The sequence below is a fragment of the Callorhinus ursinus genome, unplaced genomic scaffold, assembly GCF_003265705.2.
Source record: "Callorhinus ursinus isolate GAN/ISIS: 27379988/994484 unplaced genomic scaffold, GSC_fseal_2.0 scaffold56, whole genome shotgun sequence".
Taxonomy (NCBI): Eukaryota; Metazoa; Chordata; class Mammalia; order Carnivora; family Otariidae; genus Callorhinus; species Callorhinus ursinus.
The window spans coordinates 8496030-8509972 of record NW_027397118.1 but is presented as its reverse complement, the minus strand read 5'-3'; the positions used below and the strand labels follow the sequence as shown (position 1 = coordinate 8509972).

Here is a 13943-nt window from a genome sequence, read left to right as displayed (position 1 = left end):
CACATGCCCTCATGCTAACTAATAAATTCTTGAGTATAGTACAAAACTTCAATCATACTTCTTCAAGAGCACAAAACAAATAATTTTAAATATGAAAGCAGTTTTAAGGCTTGAATAAAAGAACCTTTTGAGTGCAGGGTGATCTTGATTTGTCCTAACCATATACAAATTAGTATCTATTTCATTGGAATTTTTCCTTACTACTCAATGAGTAACATCTACTCTAGGAAGCATTAATTTTCAATCCATACAGCCATACACATAAACACTTCAAATTCAGATGAACTAAGCAATAAATCTGTTTTTTTTGAAAGCTTTAAACATGAGAAAATGGTTTCTTTGAAGTACACTGGCAAAACTCAAATCAAGGACACAAATCCTATAACTATCTCATTAAACAGAAAAAATACTTTGAAAGAGAATTACTGAGTTTCAATGTAAGTTTTTGAAACAAGTAACATTTATTCTAGGTTGGAACAAAAAGGTTATTTTCATAGCATCCCATTAAGGTCATGAGAGAGCCCCTCTCTTACTGCATAATATTTTTTCTGTACATTTTTGGTTTATAAGCCTGGGAAATTAAGTAAGTTATTTTTTAAAAAAGATTTTATTTACTTATTTGAGTGATAGAGAGAAAGAAAGACAAAGAGGGAGAGAGAGAGAGAGGGAGCACATGAGCAGGCAGGGAGGGGCAGAGGGAGAGGGAGAAGCAGGCTCCCTGAGCCGGACGCGGGGCTCAATCCCAGGACCCCAGGATCATGACCTGAGCCGAAGGCAGATGCTTACCTGACTGAGCCACGCAGGCATCCCAAGTAAGTTATTTTCTAGTCACAGAGAATCCTAAAGATAGGTAGGCTTGAAAACTTAAGCTAGGGCAGGTAACTCGCTCACTAAGGCTCAATCTTCTCTTTTCAAGAAATGAACTATCGACTAGCTATAACTCTAACATCAGAAAACAGCTAAAGCTGAGAATATGTCCTTGAATTAAAGAGTTTCAAATTTTGGTAGAATGTTTCCTAGAGACAGAACATGGGGTGTGAGGCATCAAGTGTTGCCTGGGTACTAGACGGAATACTTCTAAATTAGGATAAGATAGCCAAACCAGGGCGCCTGGGTGGCTCAGTTGGTTAAGCGACTGCCTTCGGCTCAGGTCATGATCCTGGAGTCCCGGGATCGAGTCCCGCATCGGGCTCCCTGCTCAGCATGGAGTCTGCTTCTCCCTCTGACCCTCTTCCCTCTCGTGCTCTCTATCTCTCATTCTCTCTCTCTCAAATAAATAAAGTCTTAAAAAAAAAAAAAAGAGATAGCCAAACCATGCCTTGAAAAGTACCTGGCCATATGTTTAACATAAATTTCCTGAATGCCTCCTATATGCCAGGCCCTATGTTCAGCACTGGGGAATCAAAGACAAGTGAGACACGGACACTACCCTCAAGTTGTTTAGAATACTACAGTATACTATGAGAGAAAGATGCTATGCAAGTGACCATGGTAAATAAGTCTAGACTTCAGAGTGCTTCTCAAATATCCTGGAATGGATGGAGTTGGGGGTAGAGAGGAGATCATGTGTTCTATTAAAATAAATGGGGACTAGGAGTGTGCTGTCATTTTCAAAGGCTGATTCTAATGATCCTAGGGCATAGAACAGATATTTTGAGATGTATACTTTGGTTGACTCTCCCCTTGGCAACTAGGGTTTACATTAGTCAATGGCTGTACTAGGCTTAGTTATTTATCTATAGGGGATCAAATTCCAAACTCTTACTTCAACAGTGCTTGTTTCAATTCAATGAATTGAATCAGGTTATTCTAATTACACATACATTTAGGGTTAGCAAAAATTTTAAGGATTCCTAGTCTTTCAGATAAAAAGAGGATTAAAATTGAAGGAAAACTGCTGAGAAAAAAAATATACTTTAAAGTAGATACGTCCTGGGATTGAGCCCCACATCGGGCTCCCTGCTCAGCAGGAAGCCTGCTTCTCCCTCTCCCACTCCCCCTGCTTGTGTTCCCTCTCGCTATGTCTCTGTCAAATAAATAAAATCTTAAAAAAAAAAATAAAGCAGATACGTTAATAGCAAGCCAAATATACAGCAAAGTTTAATTTTTTTTTAGCTCTAAAATAGCCAAATAATACCTCCTTCAAAATGGCAAAGGAGTACCTACAATCATACAGATAGAAGTGTAGAAATGGGTAGACTCATAATATCAGTATTCTGAGATTGCAGTAGTAATGAAGATGGGAGTCACTCTTAGTTCACTCAAATAGAATGAATATGCTGGTTAGAAAGGAAAATTACATTTTCTGTCATTTATAAATACATGTGTCATTTCATTAATAAATGAAATGTCTTGATGGCTGTTTTGGTGTCAACTATAATAATAGTAACACAAACACAGTTATCTTCCAACAGCAATTCATGATAAAACTCTCGGCAAAGTAGAAACAGGGTAAACTTACTTAATACAATACAGAGCATCTACAAACACCTACAGCTAATAATATCATACTTAATGGTCAAAGATGGAATGCTTTTCCTCAAGATCAGAAACAAGACAAGGATGTCCACTGGCACCAATCTTATTCAACATAGTAAAAGAAATTTTAGCCAGAATAAGAAAAAAAGAAAAGGCATAGATTGGAAAGAAGAAATAAAACTGTCTCTTTGCTGATAACATAATTGTCTATGTAGAAAATCCTATCAAATCTTAAAAAAACCTCCTAGAATCAATAAGTAAGTTGAGCAAGGTTGCAGTATACAAGATTAACACACAAAAATCAATTGTATTTCGATTTACTAAAAACAAACATGTGGAAACCAAACTTAAAAACAAAGTATATGTAATCACTTCAAAGAAAATAAAATATTTAGTCATACACTTAACAAAAAATTTACATAGGATCTCCATGGTGAACATGGGTGTCAGGTGGAGGAGATGGTTAACTTGATTGGGAATAGATAACAATGAACAAATTGAAGTAAATATACTGAGGAAAGTGGAAGCTGAGTTTCTTACTGCTAGAGAAGATACCTATAGACAGAAATGATTAGAAAGAATGCTTGAAATGATGTGTTAGATTAGAAATGGAAGTAATGGCATAAATTAACGGTTTTATAGTAAGTAAATGTATGTATATGTATATACATATAGTTATAGATGGGTATATTTGTGTGTTGTGTATGTGAAGCTGTATCTATATTTCCTAGCTCTGTCCATTGAGAGAAGCTAGAAGTGACAACTCAGTAACAATTAGCAAACTGAGAATCTAGAATTTGGTTTTTAAATTTCCTTCAAAAGCTCCTTGGAGAGAGGTCAGATTCTAGACTTAGGGCAAGGGAGGTATAAGATCAGTCTGGAATATCTTTCTATATTGTCAAATATAGAGAGAACATGTCAAAAAGATATAGGAGCCAGCCTGAAGGAGCTTCTACTGCTTCTATTGGGAACACTTTGAACATTAAATGATTTTACGTACTACATGTAATATGAATACATATATATAATATATATGATAAATGAATACATAAATACATGGGAGAGAAGCAAAAGGTTTTCCTTATAGAATGCCAACTAATAAATGAAGAAGGAATGTTGGAAATAGAGAATCACTCTTTGACAACTATCTCAGAGAAGGCAATCACAAAGAGGGAGATAGTGAACTTAAGGCGGAGAGATCTGGTGGTCAATAAGATGACCAGAAGATCAAGATTAACATTATGGAAGTGAGACATAGTTGCAAGACAGTTGCTTCCTGATAAAACACACTGAGAAGTACACAGCATTGGTTCTGCAATTCCATGCAGTGGAATTTCTGCAAAGAATGTATGACCTGAGTGGAAAAAGAGGCAACAGAGTTATGCTACAGAATAAAGCCTGTGTTCTTTAAAATTGATAAGGACCTGAAAAGGAATTGTTCCAGATTGAAGAAGTCTGCAAAGACGTGACAATTAAATGCATTAGGAATTCCTGGATAGAATCCTGAAACAGAAAAAATCATTGTTGGGACAGTTGAAAAATTTGAACAGAGTCTGTGTATAGGATGGTAGTGTTGTAACAAAATTGATTTCCTATGTAGGAGTGTGTCCTTATTCTTTGGAAAATTTTCATTGACAGAGAGAATACAAAATTAAATATTTACTCACCAATCACTTTAACAAAATAGGCATCTGCTTCAAAGTTATTTTTTAGTGTATGGATGGCAAAATCATTCTTTGTATATCCCTTACTTAGTACCACAATGTCCAAGATTCCCTGGAAAAAACATATACAAAAGCTGTAAGAACAAACTAGCAAGTGAAAAACTAATGAAAATATATGCATGTTTATCATGTAACTATGAACCTTATTCACCTTGATTTTTAAAATAAAAATACTACTAAAAATTATAAAACCTTAAGAGAGAGAGAGAGAGAGAGGCAAACCAAGAAACAGATTCTTCTCTCTAGAAAACAAACTGATTGTTACCACAGCAGAGGTGGCTGGGGGGTGGGAGAAATAGGTGATGGGGATTAAGGAGTGCACTTGTCATGAGTACTGGGTGTTGTAAAGAGTTACTGAATTACTATATTGTATAACTGAAACTAATATTACACTGTATGTTAATTAACTGGAATTTACATAAAAACTTAAAAAAAATCAAAATCTTAGAATAATAAACAATAAACAAAATGAAAAAAATCTGTAATTTTAATCCCTGGGGATAACTGTTAACATTTTTGTATATTTCCTTCCAGTCATATTTGCCTGTATTTTTATTATAAAAGATTTATTATTTATTTTAGAGAAAGAGAGAGTGTGTGCAAGCAGGGGGAGGGGCAAAGGGAGAGGGAGGAACTCAAGCAGATTTCCTGCTGAGCGTGGATTCCCATGACCCTGAGATGCATGACCTGAGCAGAAATCAAGAGTTGGATGCCTAACTGACTGAGCCACCCAGGAGCTCCTGCATGAATTTATAAAGGCCTATGAAATGGACTGCTGAAGTGTTTTCAACTGTCAGAGAAAGAGAGCACTTTTTTATCTGTCCTGTTGACCATGACATATTAACATTATTGCTCCCTAAAAAGAGGGAAGTCTTGCTGATTTTATTGGGGGGAAAAGGTATGCTCATTTAAATTTCCACTTTACTGATTATTTTATTTATTTATTTATTAAAATTGTTTTGATTATACTTGACATAAAATATTACGTTAGTTTGAGGGGTACAACATAGTGACTCAAGTGCATATCTTATGCTACGCTCACCCCAAGTGCAGTCCATTCCACTGATTCTTAATGATACTGATCATTTGCCATACTTTTTCATATATTAGCCACATGTGATTTTTCTGTAAATTGACTATGTTCTGTTTTTCCAGTGGTAGTTTTTGGTGACTTATATCAGTTTGTGTAAACCCTTTTTATATTAAAGATACTATTTGACTCTTTCATAGTAAATTTATTTCCCAGATTTAAAAATAATTTGAAATTTTATTTGATTTTTTTTTTTATGTACAGAAATTAAAAACTTCTTTGTAGGGGTGCCTGGGTGACTCAGGCAGGTAAGTGTCTGACTCTTGATTTAGGCTCAGATCATGATCTCAGGGCTGTGAGATTAAGCCCTGTGTCGGGCTCTGTGCTGGGTGTGGAGCCTTGCTTAGGATTCTCTCTCTCCCTCTCCCTTTGCCCCTTCCCCCTTCCTCTCTCTAAAAAAAATGATTTGTAGTCAATTCTGTTGATTTTTCCCCTTATGATATTTTTGTCAATTACTTTTATGCACCCCTCCCTCTTCCTCTCTCTAAAAAAATTATTTGCAATAAATTCTCTTGATTTTTCCCCTTGTGATACTTCTGTTAATTACTTTTATGCTTGTCAACTGTTAATAAAAAGTGAAATAACATGACATTTGGTAGCAGAAAGAAGAAAACAAGAACTTGGACAATTCATATAATTGAGAATCAGCCTGTTAGAACAAAACAAAACCAAACCAAAAATGTTACAACCAAACCAAACCAAAACCAAAAATTATGTTAGGAGGAGACATAAATGTCCTGATGGACAATGAATTTTTTAAAAAATAATCAAGCTATTTTACAAGGATGTACTGTGATATATTAACTCTAGGATTTAACACATTTTTATCAGAATTTATTATTTTTCTGAGTGGTAAACTGGCTTTTCACATTAGAATGGAGGAAACCAGGGCCCTGGGGGCCTTTCATTGTCACCTGGCAACTGAAGACAGTCACAACCATCTGTGGCAAGAGATACTCCTTCTAGTTCACAAAGTTAAAAGGGGGTACTGCCTTTACTCTTCTGTGATCTTGTACAGGTTCAAGAATCTGTTCTCTGTTGGCTGTGCTTCTGTCTACCGGTGCACATGCACATTTGCCAGACTCAGAACATGATTCTCTAGCGGTTTAATCTAAATAGCACAAAATGAGATAAAGGTGTTTTCATATTTCACTGTACTGATCAGCTAGTAGTGTCAATAAATTTGTTCCCTGTGCCATTTAACATTAAAAGGGGTTTTCTTTAATTAACTCATTTGCTTTCATTATCTCCTCTACATTTTCTGGTCAAATAGAGTGAAGTGAAAGTGAGATGAAGTGGATAGCAATTAGACTCCACACACAGAGGAGAGCTCTGAACTCACATCTTCATAAATGTCAAAGAAGGTGGCAACCATGGCATCTCTGATTTGATTTAGGTCCATCAGCTCCCAGTAGACTTTAAACATACGATGTGCCCCCTCACAGCTTGCATTATTACAAGGAACATTCTCCAGTAAAAAGGCCTGCTGATTACTGTAAGATAAAGGAAAGGCATTTAGTTAACAGAACGCATCAGTGCTGTGTAGTATCAGTTGTGCTGTATTTCCTAGAATTAAAGAGATGATAAATAGTATATAGTGAAATGACATGAAACCCCCCACATTTTATTGATAATTGTACTGTGTCATAAAAAAATTAAATTGTTGGCTATCCTATGTGAGCCTTCGGCAAAAATTCTCTGAGGCTACCTGGTTGCTGGCCTCTTTCCTCTTACATGGAGTTTACAGGTGCATCCCTTCTTCCACCATTGCTAATTCACAGTCACTGACCCTGTGGTTCCATTACTGAGTTCCTGGACACTGTCATTATCCCTTCTGATGTGTATAGCTCCTCAGATGAGTATATGCATTTTTTATTATTATTATTATTATTTTAGATTTTATTTATTTATTTATTTGAGAGAGAGAGCATGAGAGGGGGGAAGGTCAGAGGGAGAAGCAGACTCCCTGCTGAGCAGGGAGCCCGATGCGGGCCTCCATCCTGGGACTCCAGGATCATGACCTGAGTCGAAGGCAGTCCGCTTAACCATCTGAGCCACCCAGGCGCCCTATTTTATTATTTTTTTAATAAAGATTTTATTTATTTATTTGACACAGAGAGAGAGAGACAGAGAGAGAGCACAAGCAAGGGGAGCGGCAGGCAGGCAGAGGGATAGGGAGAAGCAGGCTCTCCGCTGAGCAAGGAGCCCCATGCGGGGCTCGATCCCAGGACCCTGAGATTATGACCTGAGCCAAAGGCAGCTGCTTAACCGACTGAGCCACTCAGGCACCCCAAGTATATGCATTTTAAATGGCACCACCTGATATCCCCAAGTCTCGGAAACCCAAAGAGTGAATTTATAATACAATTTCAACTTCCAGACAGGCAGTAGGGAGGATATTGCTGAGCTTCTCTTAGACAAAAGCACTGTACTTTCCATAGTTATGAAGTCCTCCCTCTTATATGCTACTCTGTAGGCAGAGTGGTTATGAGCTTAGATTCTGGAGCCAGATTACCTGGATTCAAATCCTGACTGTCATTTAGTAGCTATGTGACCTTGACTAAATTAATGAAGACTCATATCCTTATTTGTAAACCGAGTATTTGAGTACTTATAGGATTGTTGTAAAAATGAAAAACTGGAAGATGGCGGAGGAGTAGGAGACCTAGATTTCGTCTGGTCTCAGGAATTCAGCTGAATAGGGATCAAACCATTCTGAACACCTACGAACTCAACAGGAGATCAAAGAGGAGAGTAGCAACAACTATCTGAACAGAGAAGCGACCACTTTCTGGAAGGTAGGACGTGCGGAGAAGTGAATCCGAGGCGATATTCGGGAGGATAGACGGCGGGGGAGGGGCCTCCGCCGGCCGCTTCTGGCAAGTGCTAGAGCCGCGGAGCACAAAATCGGACCTTTTAGAAGTCGGCTCCGCTGAGGGACGTCGCTCCAGTGGCTAAGCGGGGGTGGAACCCAAGCGGGACAGTGGGGTCTCAGGACCCTCGGGGTCACAGAAAGACCGGGGGAGCCTGAGTGCGGCAGAGCTCCCAGGTATCGGAGCAGGGAAGCCAGCTGCAGAGACGGAGCTGAGGCGCAGGCTCTCAGCTTGGGGTTGCCATAAACAGTGATCCGCGGCCCAGTCGGGCCACTGCTCCTGGAGCAGGGACCCAACAGGCGGCAGATCCGGGGAGACTCCCCTTCCTTCCTGGGGAGGAGCGGCGTGGGAACGCACCACAGGGATCTGCTGGGTTTGGAGACCACACACGGGGTCGGGTGCCACAGACACAAACGCTCGGTCACAGGCCGGGTGAGCACGGAGTGCGACCGGAGACCAGGGACAAAGGAGTGACTGCTTTTCTCTGGGGGCGCACTGAGGAGGAGGGCCCCGAGTTCTCAGCTCCTCCGGGTGGAGATTGGGAGGCCACCATTTTTGCCCTGGTCCTCCAGGGCTGTGCGGAGAGCTTGCAGGGAACAAAAGCTCCTGAGTTCAAACCCGAGCAGCTTGCTCAGCCCGGATTGACAAGGGCGGGGCAATTCAGCCTCCGGCAAAGACATTTGGAAACCACAGCAACAGGCCCCTCCCCCAGAAGATCAGCACGAACAGCCAGCAAGCCAAGACCAAGTTTACCGATCAAGGAGAACGGGAGAACTCCAGCGCTAGGGGAATACTGCACATAGAATTCATGGCTTTTTTTTACCATGATTCATTAGTTCATCAAAGTTAATTTTTGCTAACTGTTTTTTTTTTCTTTTTCTTTTTCCCTTTTTCAACCAACATCTTATCAATCTCTTTCTAAAAAAAAATTTTTTTTTTTTATTTTTCATTTTTAGAGTCATATTTTATCCCTTCATAGTAGTTACCCTTATTTTTGGCATATATATATAAGTTGTTCTCTCTTTAAAATTTTGAGATACAGTTTCTTCTAACAGATAAAAATATACCCTAAATCACTAGTGTATGGCTCTGTTCTAGTCTCCTGCCTGATCACATTCTCTCCCTTTTTTCTTTTTTTTTTTTTAAATCTTCTTTTTTCAAACAACTTCTTATCTTATCAAGTCCTTTTATAAAATCTATTATAATTTTCATCTTTAAAGTCATCTTCTATCCCTTCATTGTATCAACCCTTATTTTGTACATATATGTCTTTCTTCCTTTAAGATTTTAGGAGGCACTTTTTTCTAACAGACCAAAATACACCCAAAATCTAGTGTGTGGCACTGATCTACGCACTAGCCTGATCATATTTGATCACATTCTGCTTTTTTTGTATTGTTCTGTTTTTGTTTTTATCTTTTTTTTCTTTTTTCTCTTTCTTTTTTCTTTCTTTCCCTTTCTTTTCCCCTGGTTTCAGGTCTTTTCGGATTTGTATACAGTATATTTGCTGGGGACGTTGTAAACCTGTTAGCATTTTGTTCTCTCATTCATCTATTCTCCTCTGGACAAAATGACAAGACGAAAAAAATCACCTCAGCAAAAAGAACAAGAGGAAGTACCGTCAGCCAGGGACCTACTCAATACGGACATTAGTATGATGTCGGACCTAGAGTTCAGAATCATGACTTTAAAGATACTAGCTGGGCTTGAAAAAAACGTGGAAGTTATTAGAGAAACCCTTTCTGGAGAAATAAAAGAACTAAAATCTAACCAAGTCGAAGTCAAAAAGGCTATTGATGAGGTGCAATCAAAAATGGGGGCACTAACTGCTAGGATAAATGAGGCAGAAGAGAGAATCAGTGATATAGAAGACCAAATGATGGAAAGTAAAGAGGCTGAGAAAAAGAGGGAGAAACAACTACAGGACCACGAGGGCAGAATTCGAGAGATAAGTGATTCGATAAGACGAAACAACATTAGAATAATTGGGATCCCAGAAGAAGAAGAAAGAGAGAGAGGGGCAGAAGTTATATTGGAGCAAATAATAGCAGAGAACTTCCCTAATGTGAGGAAGGAAACAGGCATCAAAATCCAGGAGGCACAGAGAACCCCTCTCAAAATCAATAAAAATAGGTCAACACCCCCACATCTAATAGTAAAACTTACAAGTCTCAGAGACAAAGAGAAAATCCTGAAAGCAGCTCGGGAGAAGAGATAGGTAACCTACAATGGTAAAAATATTAGATTGGCAACAGACCTATCCACAGAGACCTGGCAGGCCAGAAAGGACTGGCAAGATATCTTCAGAGCAATAAACGAGAAAAATATGCAGCCAAGAATACTATATCCAGCTAGGCTGTCATTGAAAATAGAAGGAGAGATAAAAAGCTTCCAGAACAAACAAAAACTAAAGGAATTTGCAAACATGAAACCAGCCCTCCAAGAAATATTGAAAGGGGTCCTCTAAGCAAAGAGAGAGCCTAAAAGTAGCAAAGATCAGAAAGGAACACAGACAACATACAGTAACAGTCACCTTACAGGCAATACAATGGCACTAAATTCATACCTTTCAATAGTTACCCTGAATGTAAATGGGCTCAATGCCCCAATCAAAAGACACAGGCTATCAGATTGGATTCAAAAACAAGACCCATCAATATGCTGTCTGCAAGAGACTCATTTTAGACCCAAAGACACCCCCACATTGAAAGTGAGGGGGTGGAAAACCATTTACCATGCTAATGGACACCAAAAGAGAGCTGGGGTGGCAATCCTTATATCAGACAAACTAGATTTTAAAACAAAGACTGTAATAAGAGATGAGGAAGGACACTATATCCTACTTAAAGGGTCTATCCAACAAGAAGATCTAACAATTGTAAATATCTATGTCCGAACATGGGAGCAGCCAATTATATAAGGCAATTAATAACAAAAGCAAAGAAACACATTGACAACAATACAATAATAGTGGGGGACTTTAACACCCCCCTGACTGAAATGGACAGATCATGTAAGCAAAAGATCAACAAAGAAATAAAGACTTTAAATGACACACTGGACCAAATGGACTTCACAGACATATTCAGAACATTCCATCCCAAAGCAACAGAATACACATTCTTCTCTAGTGCCCATGGAACATTCTCCAGAATTGATCACATCCTAGGTCACAAATCAGGTCTCAACCAGTACCAAAAGATTGGGATTATTCCCTGCATATTTTCAGACCACAATGCTTTGAAACTAGAACTCAATCACAAGAGGAAAGTCGGAAAGAACTCAAATACATGGAGGCTAAACAGCATCCTACTAAAGAATGAATGGGTCAAGCAGGAAATTAAAGAAGAATTAAAAAAATTCATGGAAACCAATGAAAATGAAAACACAATTGTTCAAAATGATACAGCAAAGGCAGTCCTGAGAGGAAAGTATATAGCAATACAAGCCTTTCTCAAGAAACAAGAAAGGTCTCAAATACACAATCTAACCCTACACCTAAAGGAGCTGGAGAAAGAACAGCAAATAAAGCCTAAACCCAGCAGGAGAAGAGAAACAATAAAGATCAGAGCAGAAATCAATGAACTAGAAACCAAAAGAACAGTAGAACAGATCAACGAAACTAGGAGTTGGTTCTTTGAAAGAATTAACAAGATTGATAAACCCCTGGCCAGACTGATCAAAAAGAAAAGAGAAATGACCCAAATCAACAAAATCATGAATGAAAGAGGAGAGATCACAACCAACACCAAAGAAATACAAACAATTATAAGAACATATTATGAGCAACTCTATGCCAGCAAATTAGATAACCTGGAAGAAATGGGTGCATTCCTAGAGATGGATCAACTACCAAAACTGAACCAGGAAGAAATAGAAAACCTGAACAGACCTATAACCACTAAGGAAATTGAAGCAGTCATCAAAAATCTCCCCACAAACAAAAGCCCAGGGCCAGATGGCTTCCCAGGGGAATTCTATCAGACATTTAAAGAAGAATTAATACCTATTCTCCTGAAACTGTTCCAAAAAATAGAAATGGAAGGAAAACTTCCAAACTCATTTTATGAGGCCACCATTCCCTTGATCCCAAAACCAGACAAAGATCCCATCAAAAAGGAGAATTACAGACCAATATCCTTGATGACCATGGATGCAAAAATTCTCACCAAAATACTAGCCAATAGGATCCAACAGTACATTAAAAGAATTATTCACCACGACAAAGTGGGATTTATCCCTGGGTTGCAAGGCTGGTTCAACATCTGCAAATCAATCAACGTGATACAATACATTAACAAAAGAAAGAACAAGAATCATATGATCCTCTCAATAGATGCAAAAAAAGCATTTGACAAAGTACAGCATCCTTTCTTGATCAAAACTGTTCAGAGTATAGGGATAGAGGGTACATACCTCAATATCATAAAAGCCATCTATGAAAAACCTACAGCGAATATCATTCTCAATGGCGAAAAGCGGAGAGCTTTTCCCCTAAGGTCAGGAACGCGGCAGGGATGTCCACTCTCACCACTGCTATTCAACATAGTATTAGAAGTCCTAGCCACAGCAATCAGACAACAAAAAGAAATCAAAGGCATCCAAATCAGCAAAGAGGAAGTCAAACTCTCACTCTTTGCAGATGATATGATACTTTATGTGGAAAACCCAAAAGACTCCACCCCAAAACTGCTAGAACTCATACAGGAATTCAGTCAAGTAGCAGGCTATAAAATCAATGCAGAGAAATCAGTGGCATTCCTATACACCAACAACAAGACAGAAGAGAGACAAATCAAGGAGTCGATCCCATTCACAATTGCACCCAAAAGCATAAGATACCTAGGAATAAATTTAACCAAAGAGGCAAAGGATCTGTACTCAGAAAACTATAAAATACTCAGGAAAGAAATTGAAGAAGACACAAAGAAATGGAAAAACGTTCCATGCTCATGGATTTGGAAGAATCAACATTGTGAAGATGTCAATGCTACCTAGAGCAATCTACACATTCAATGCAATCCCCATCAAAATACCATCCACCTTTTCCAAAGAAATGGAACAAATAATCCTAAAATTTGTATGGAACCAGAAGAGACCCCGAATAGCCAGAGGAATCTTGAAAAAGAAAAGCAAAGCTGGCGGCATCACAATTCCGGACTTCCAGCTCTATTACAAAGCTGTCATCATCAAGACAGTACGGTACTGGCACAAAAACAGACACATAGATCAATGGAAGAGAATCGAGAGCCCAGAAATGGACCCTCAACTCTATGGTCAACTTATCTTTGACAAAGCAGGAAAGAATGTCCAGTGGAAAAATGACAGTCTCTTCAACAAATGGTGTTGGGAAAATTGGACAGCCACATGCAGAAGAATGAAACTGGACCATTTCCTTACACCACACACAAAAATAGACTCCAAATGGTTGAAAGACCTAAACGTGAGACAAGAGTCCATCCAAATCCTAAAGGAGAACACAGGTAGCAACCTCTTCGACCTCAGCCACAGCAACTTCTTCCTAGAAACAACACCAAAGGCACAGGAAGCCAGGGCAAAAATGAACATTGGGATTTCATGAAGATAAAAAGCTTTTGCACAGCAAAGGAAACAGTCCACAAAACCAAAAGACAACCGACAGAATGGGAGAAAATATTTGCAAATGACATATCAGATAAAGGGCTAGTATCCAAAATCTATAAAGAACTTATCAAACTCAACACCCAAAGAACAAATAATCCAATCAAGAAATGGGCAGAAGACATGAACAGACATTTT

The 13943-nt window shown here is 38.7% G+C and overlaps 1 protein-coding gene across 1 annotated transcript in view; it reads right to left on the bottom strand.

The window, feature by feature from the left end:
• ITFG1 (integrin alpha FG-GAP repeat containing 1) overlaps positions 1-13943 on the bottom strand; it is a 332983-nt gene that overhangs the window by 104486 nt on the left and 214554 nt on the right. The window contains exons 11-12 of the mRNA XM_025852344.2: positions 6635-6785; positions 4146-4254 (exon numbers count right to left, since the gene is read on the bottom strand). Of these exons, the coding sequence (XP_025708129.1) occupies positions 4146-4254; positions 6635-6785 (260 nt within the window). The remainder of the gene's footprint in view (positions 1-4145; positions 4255-6634; positions 6786-13943) is intronic.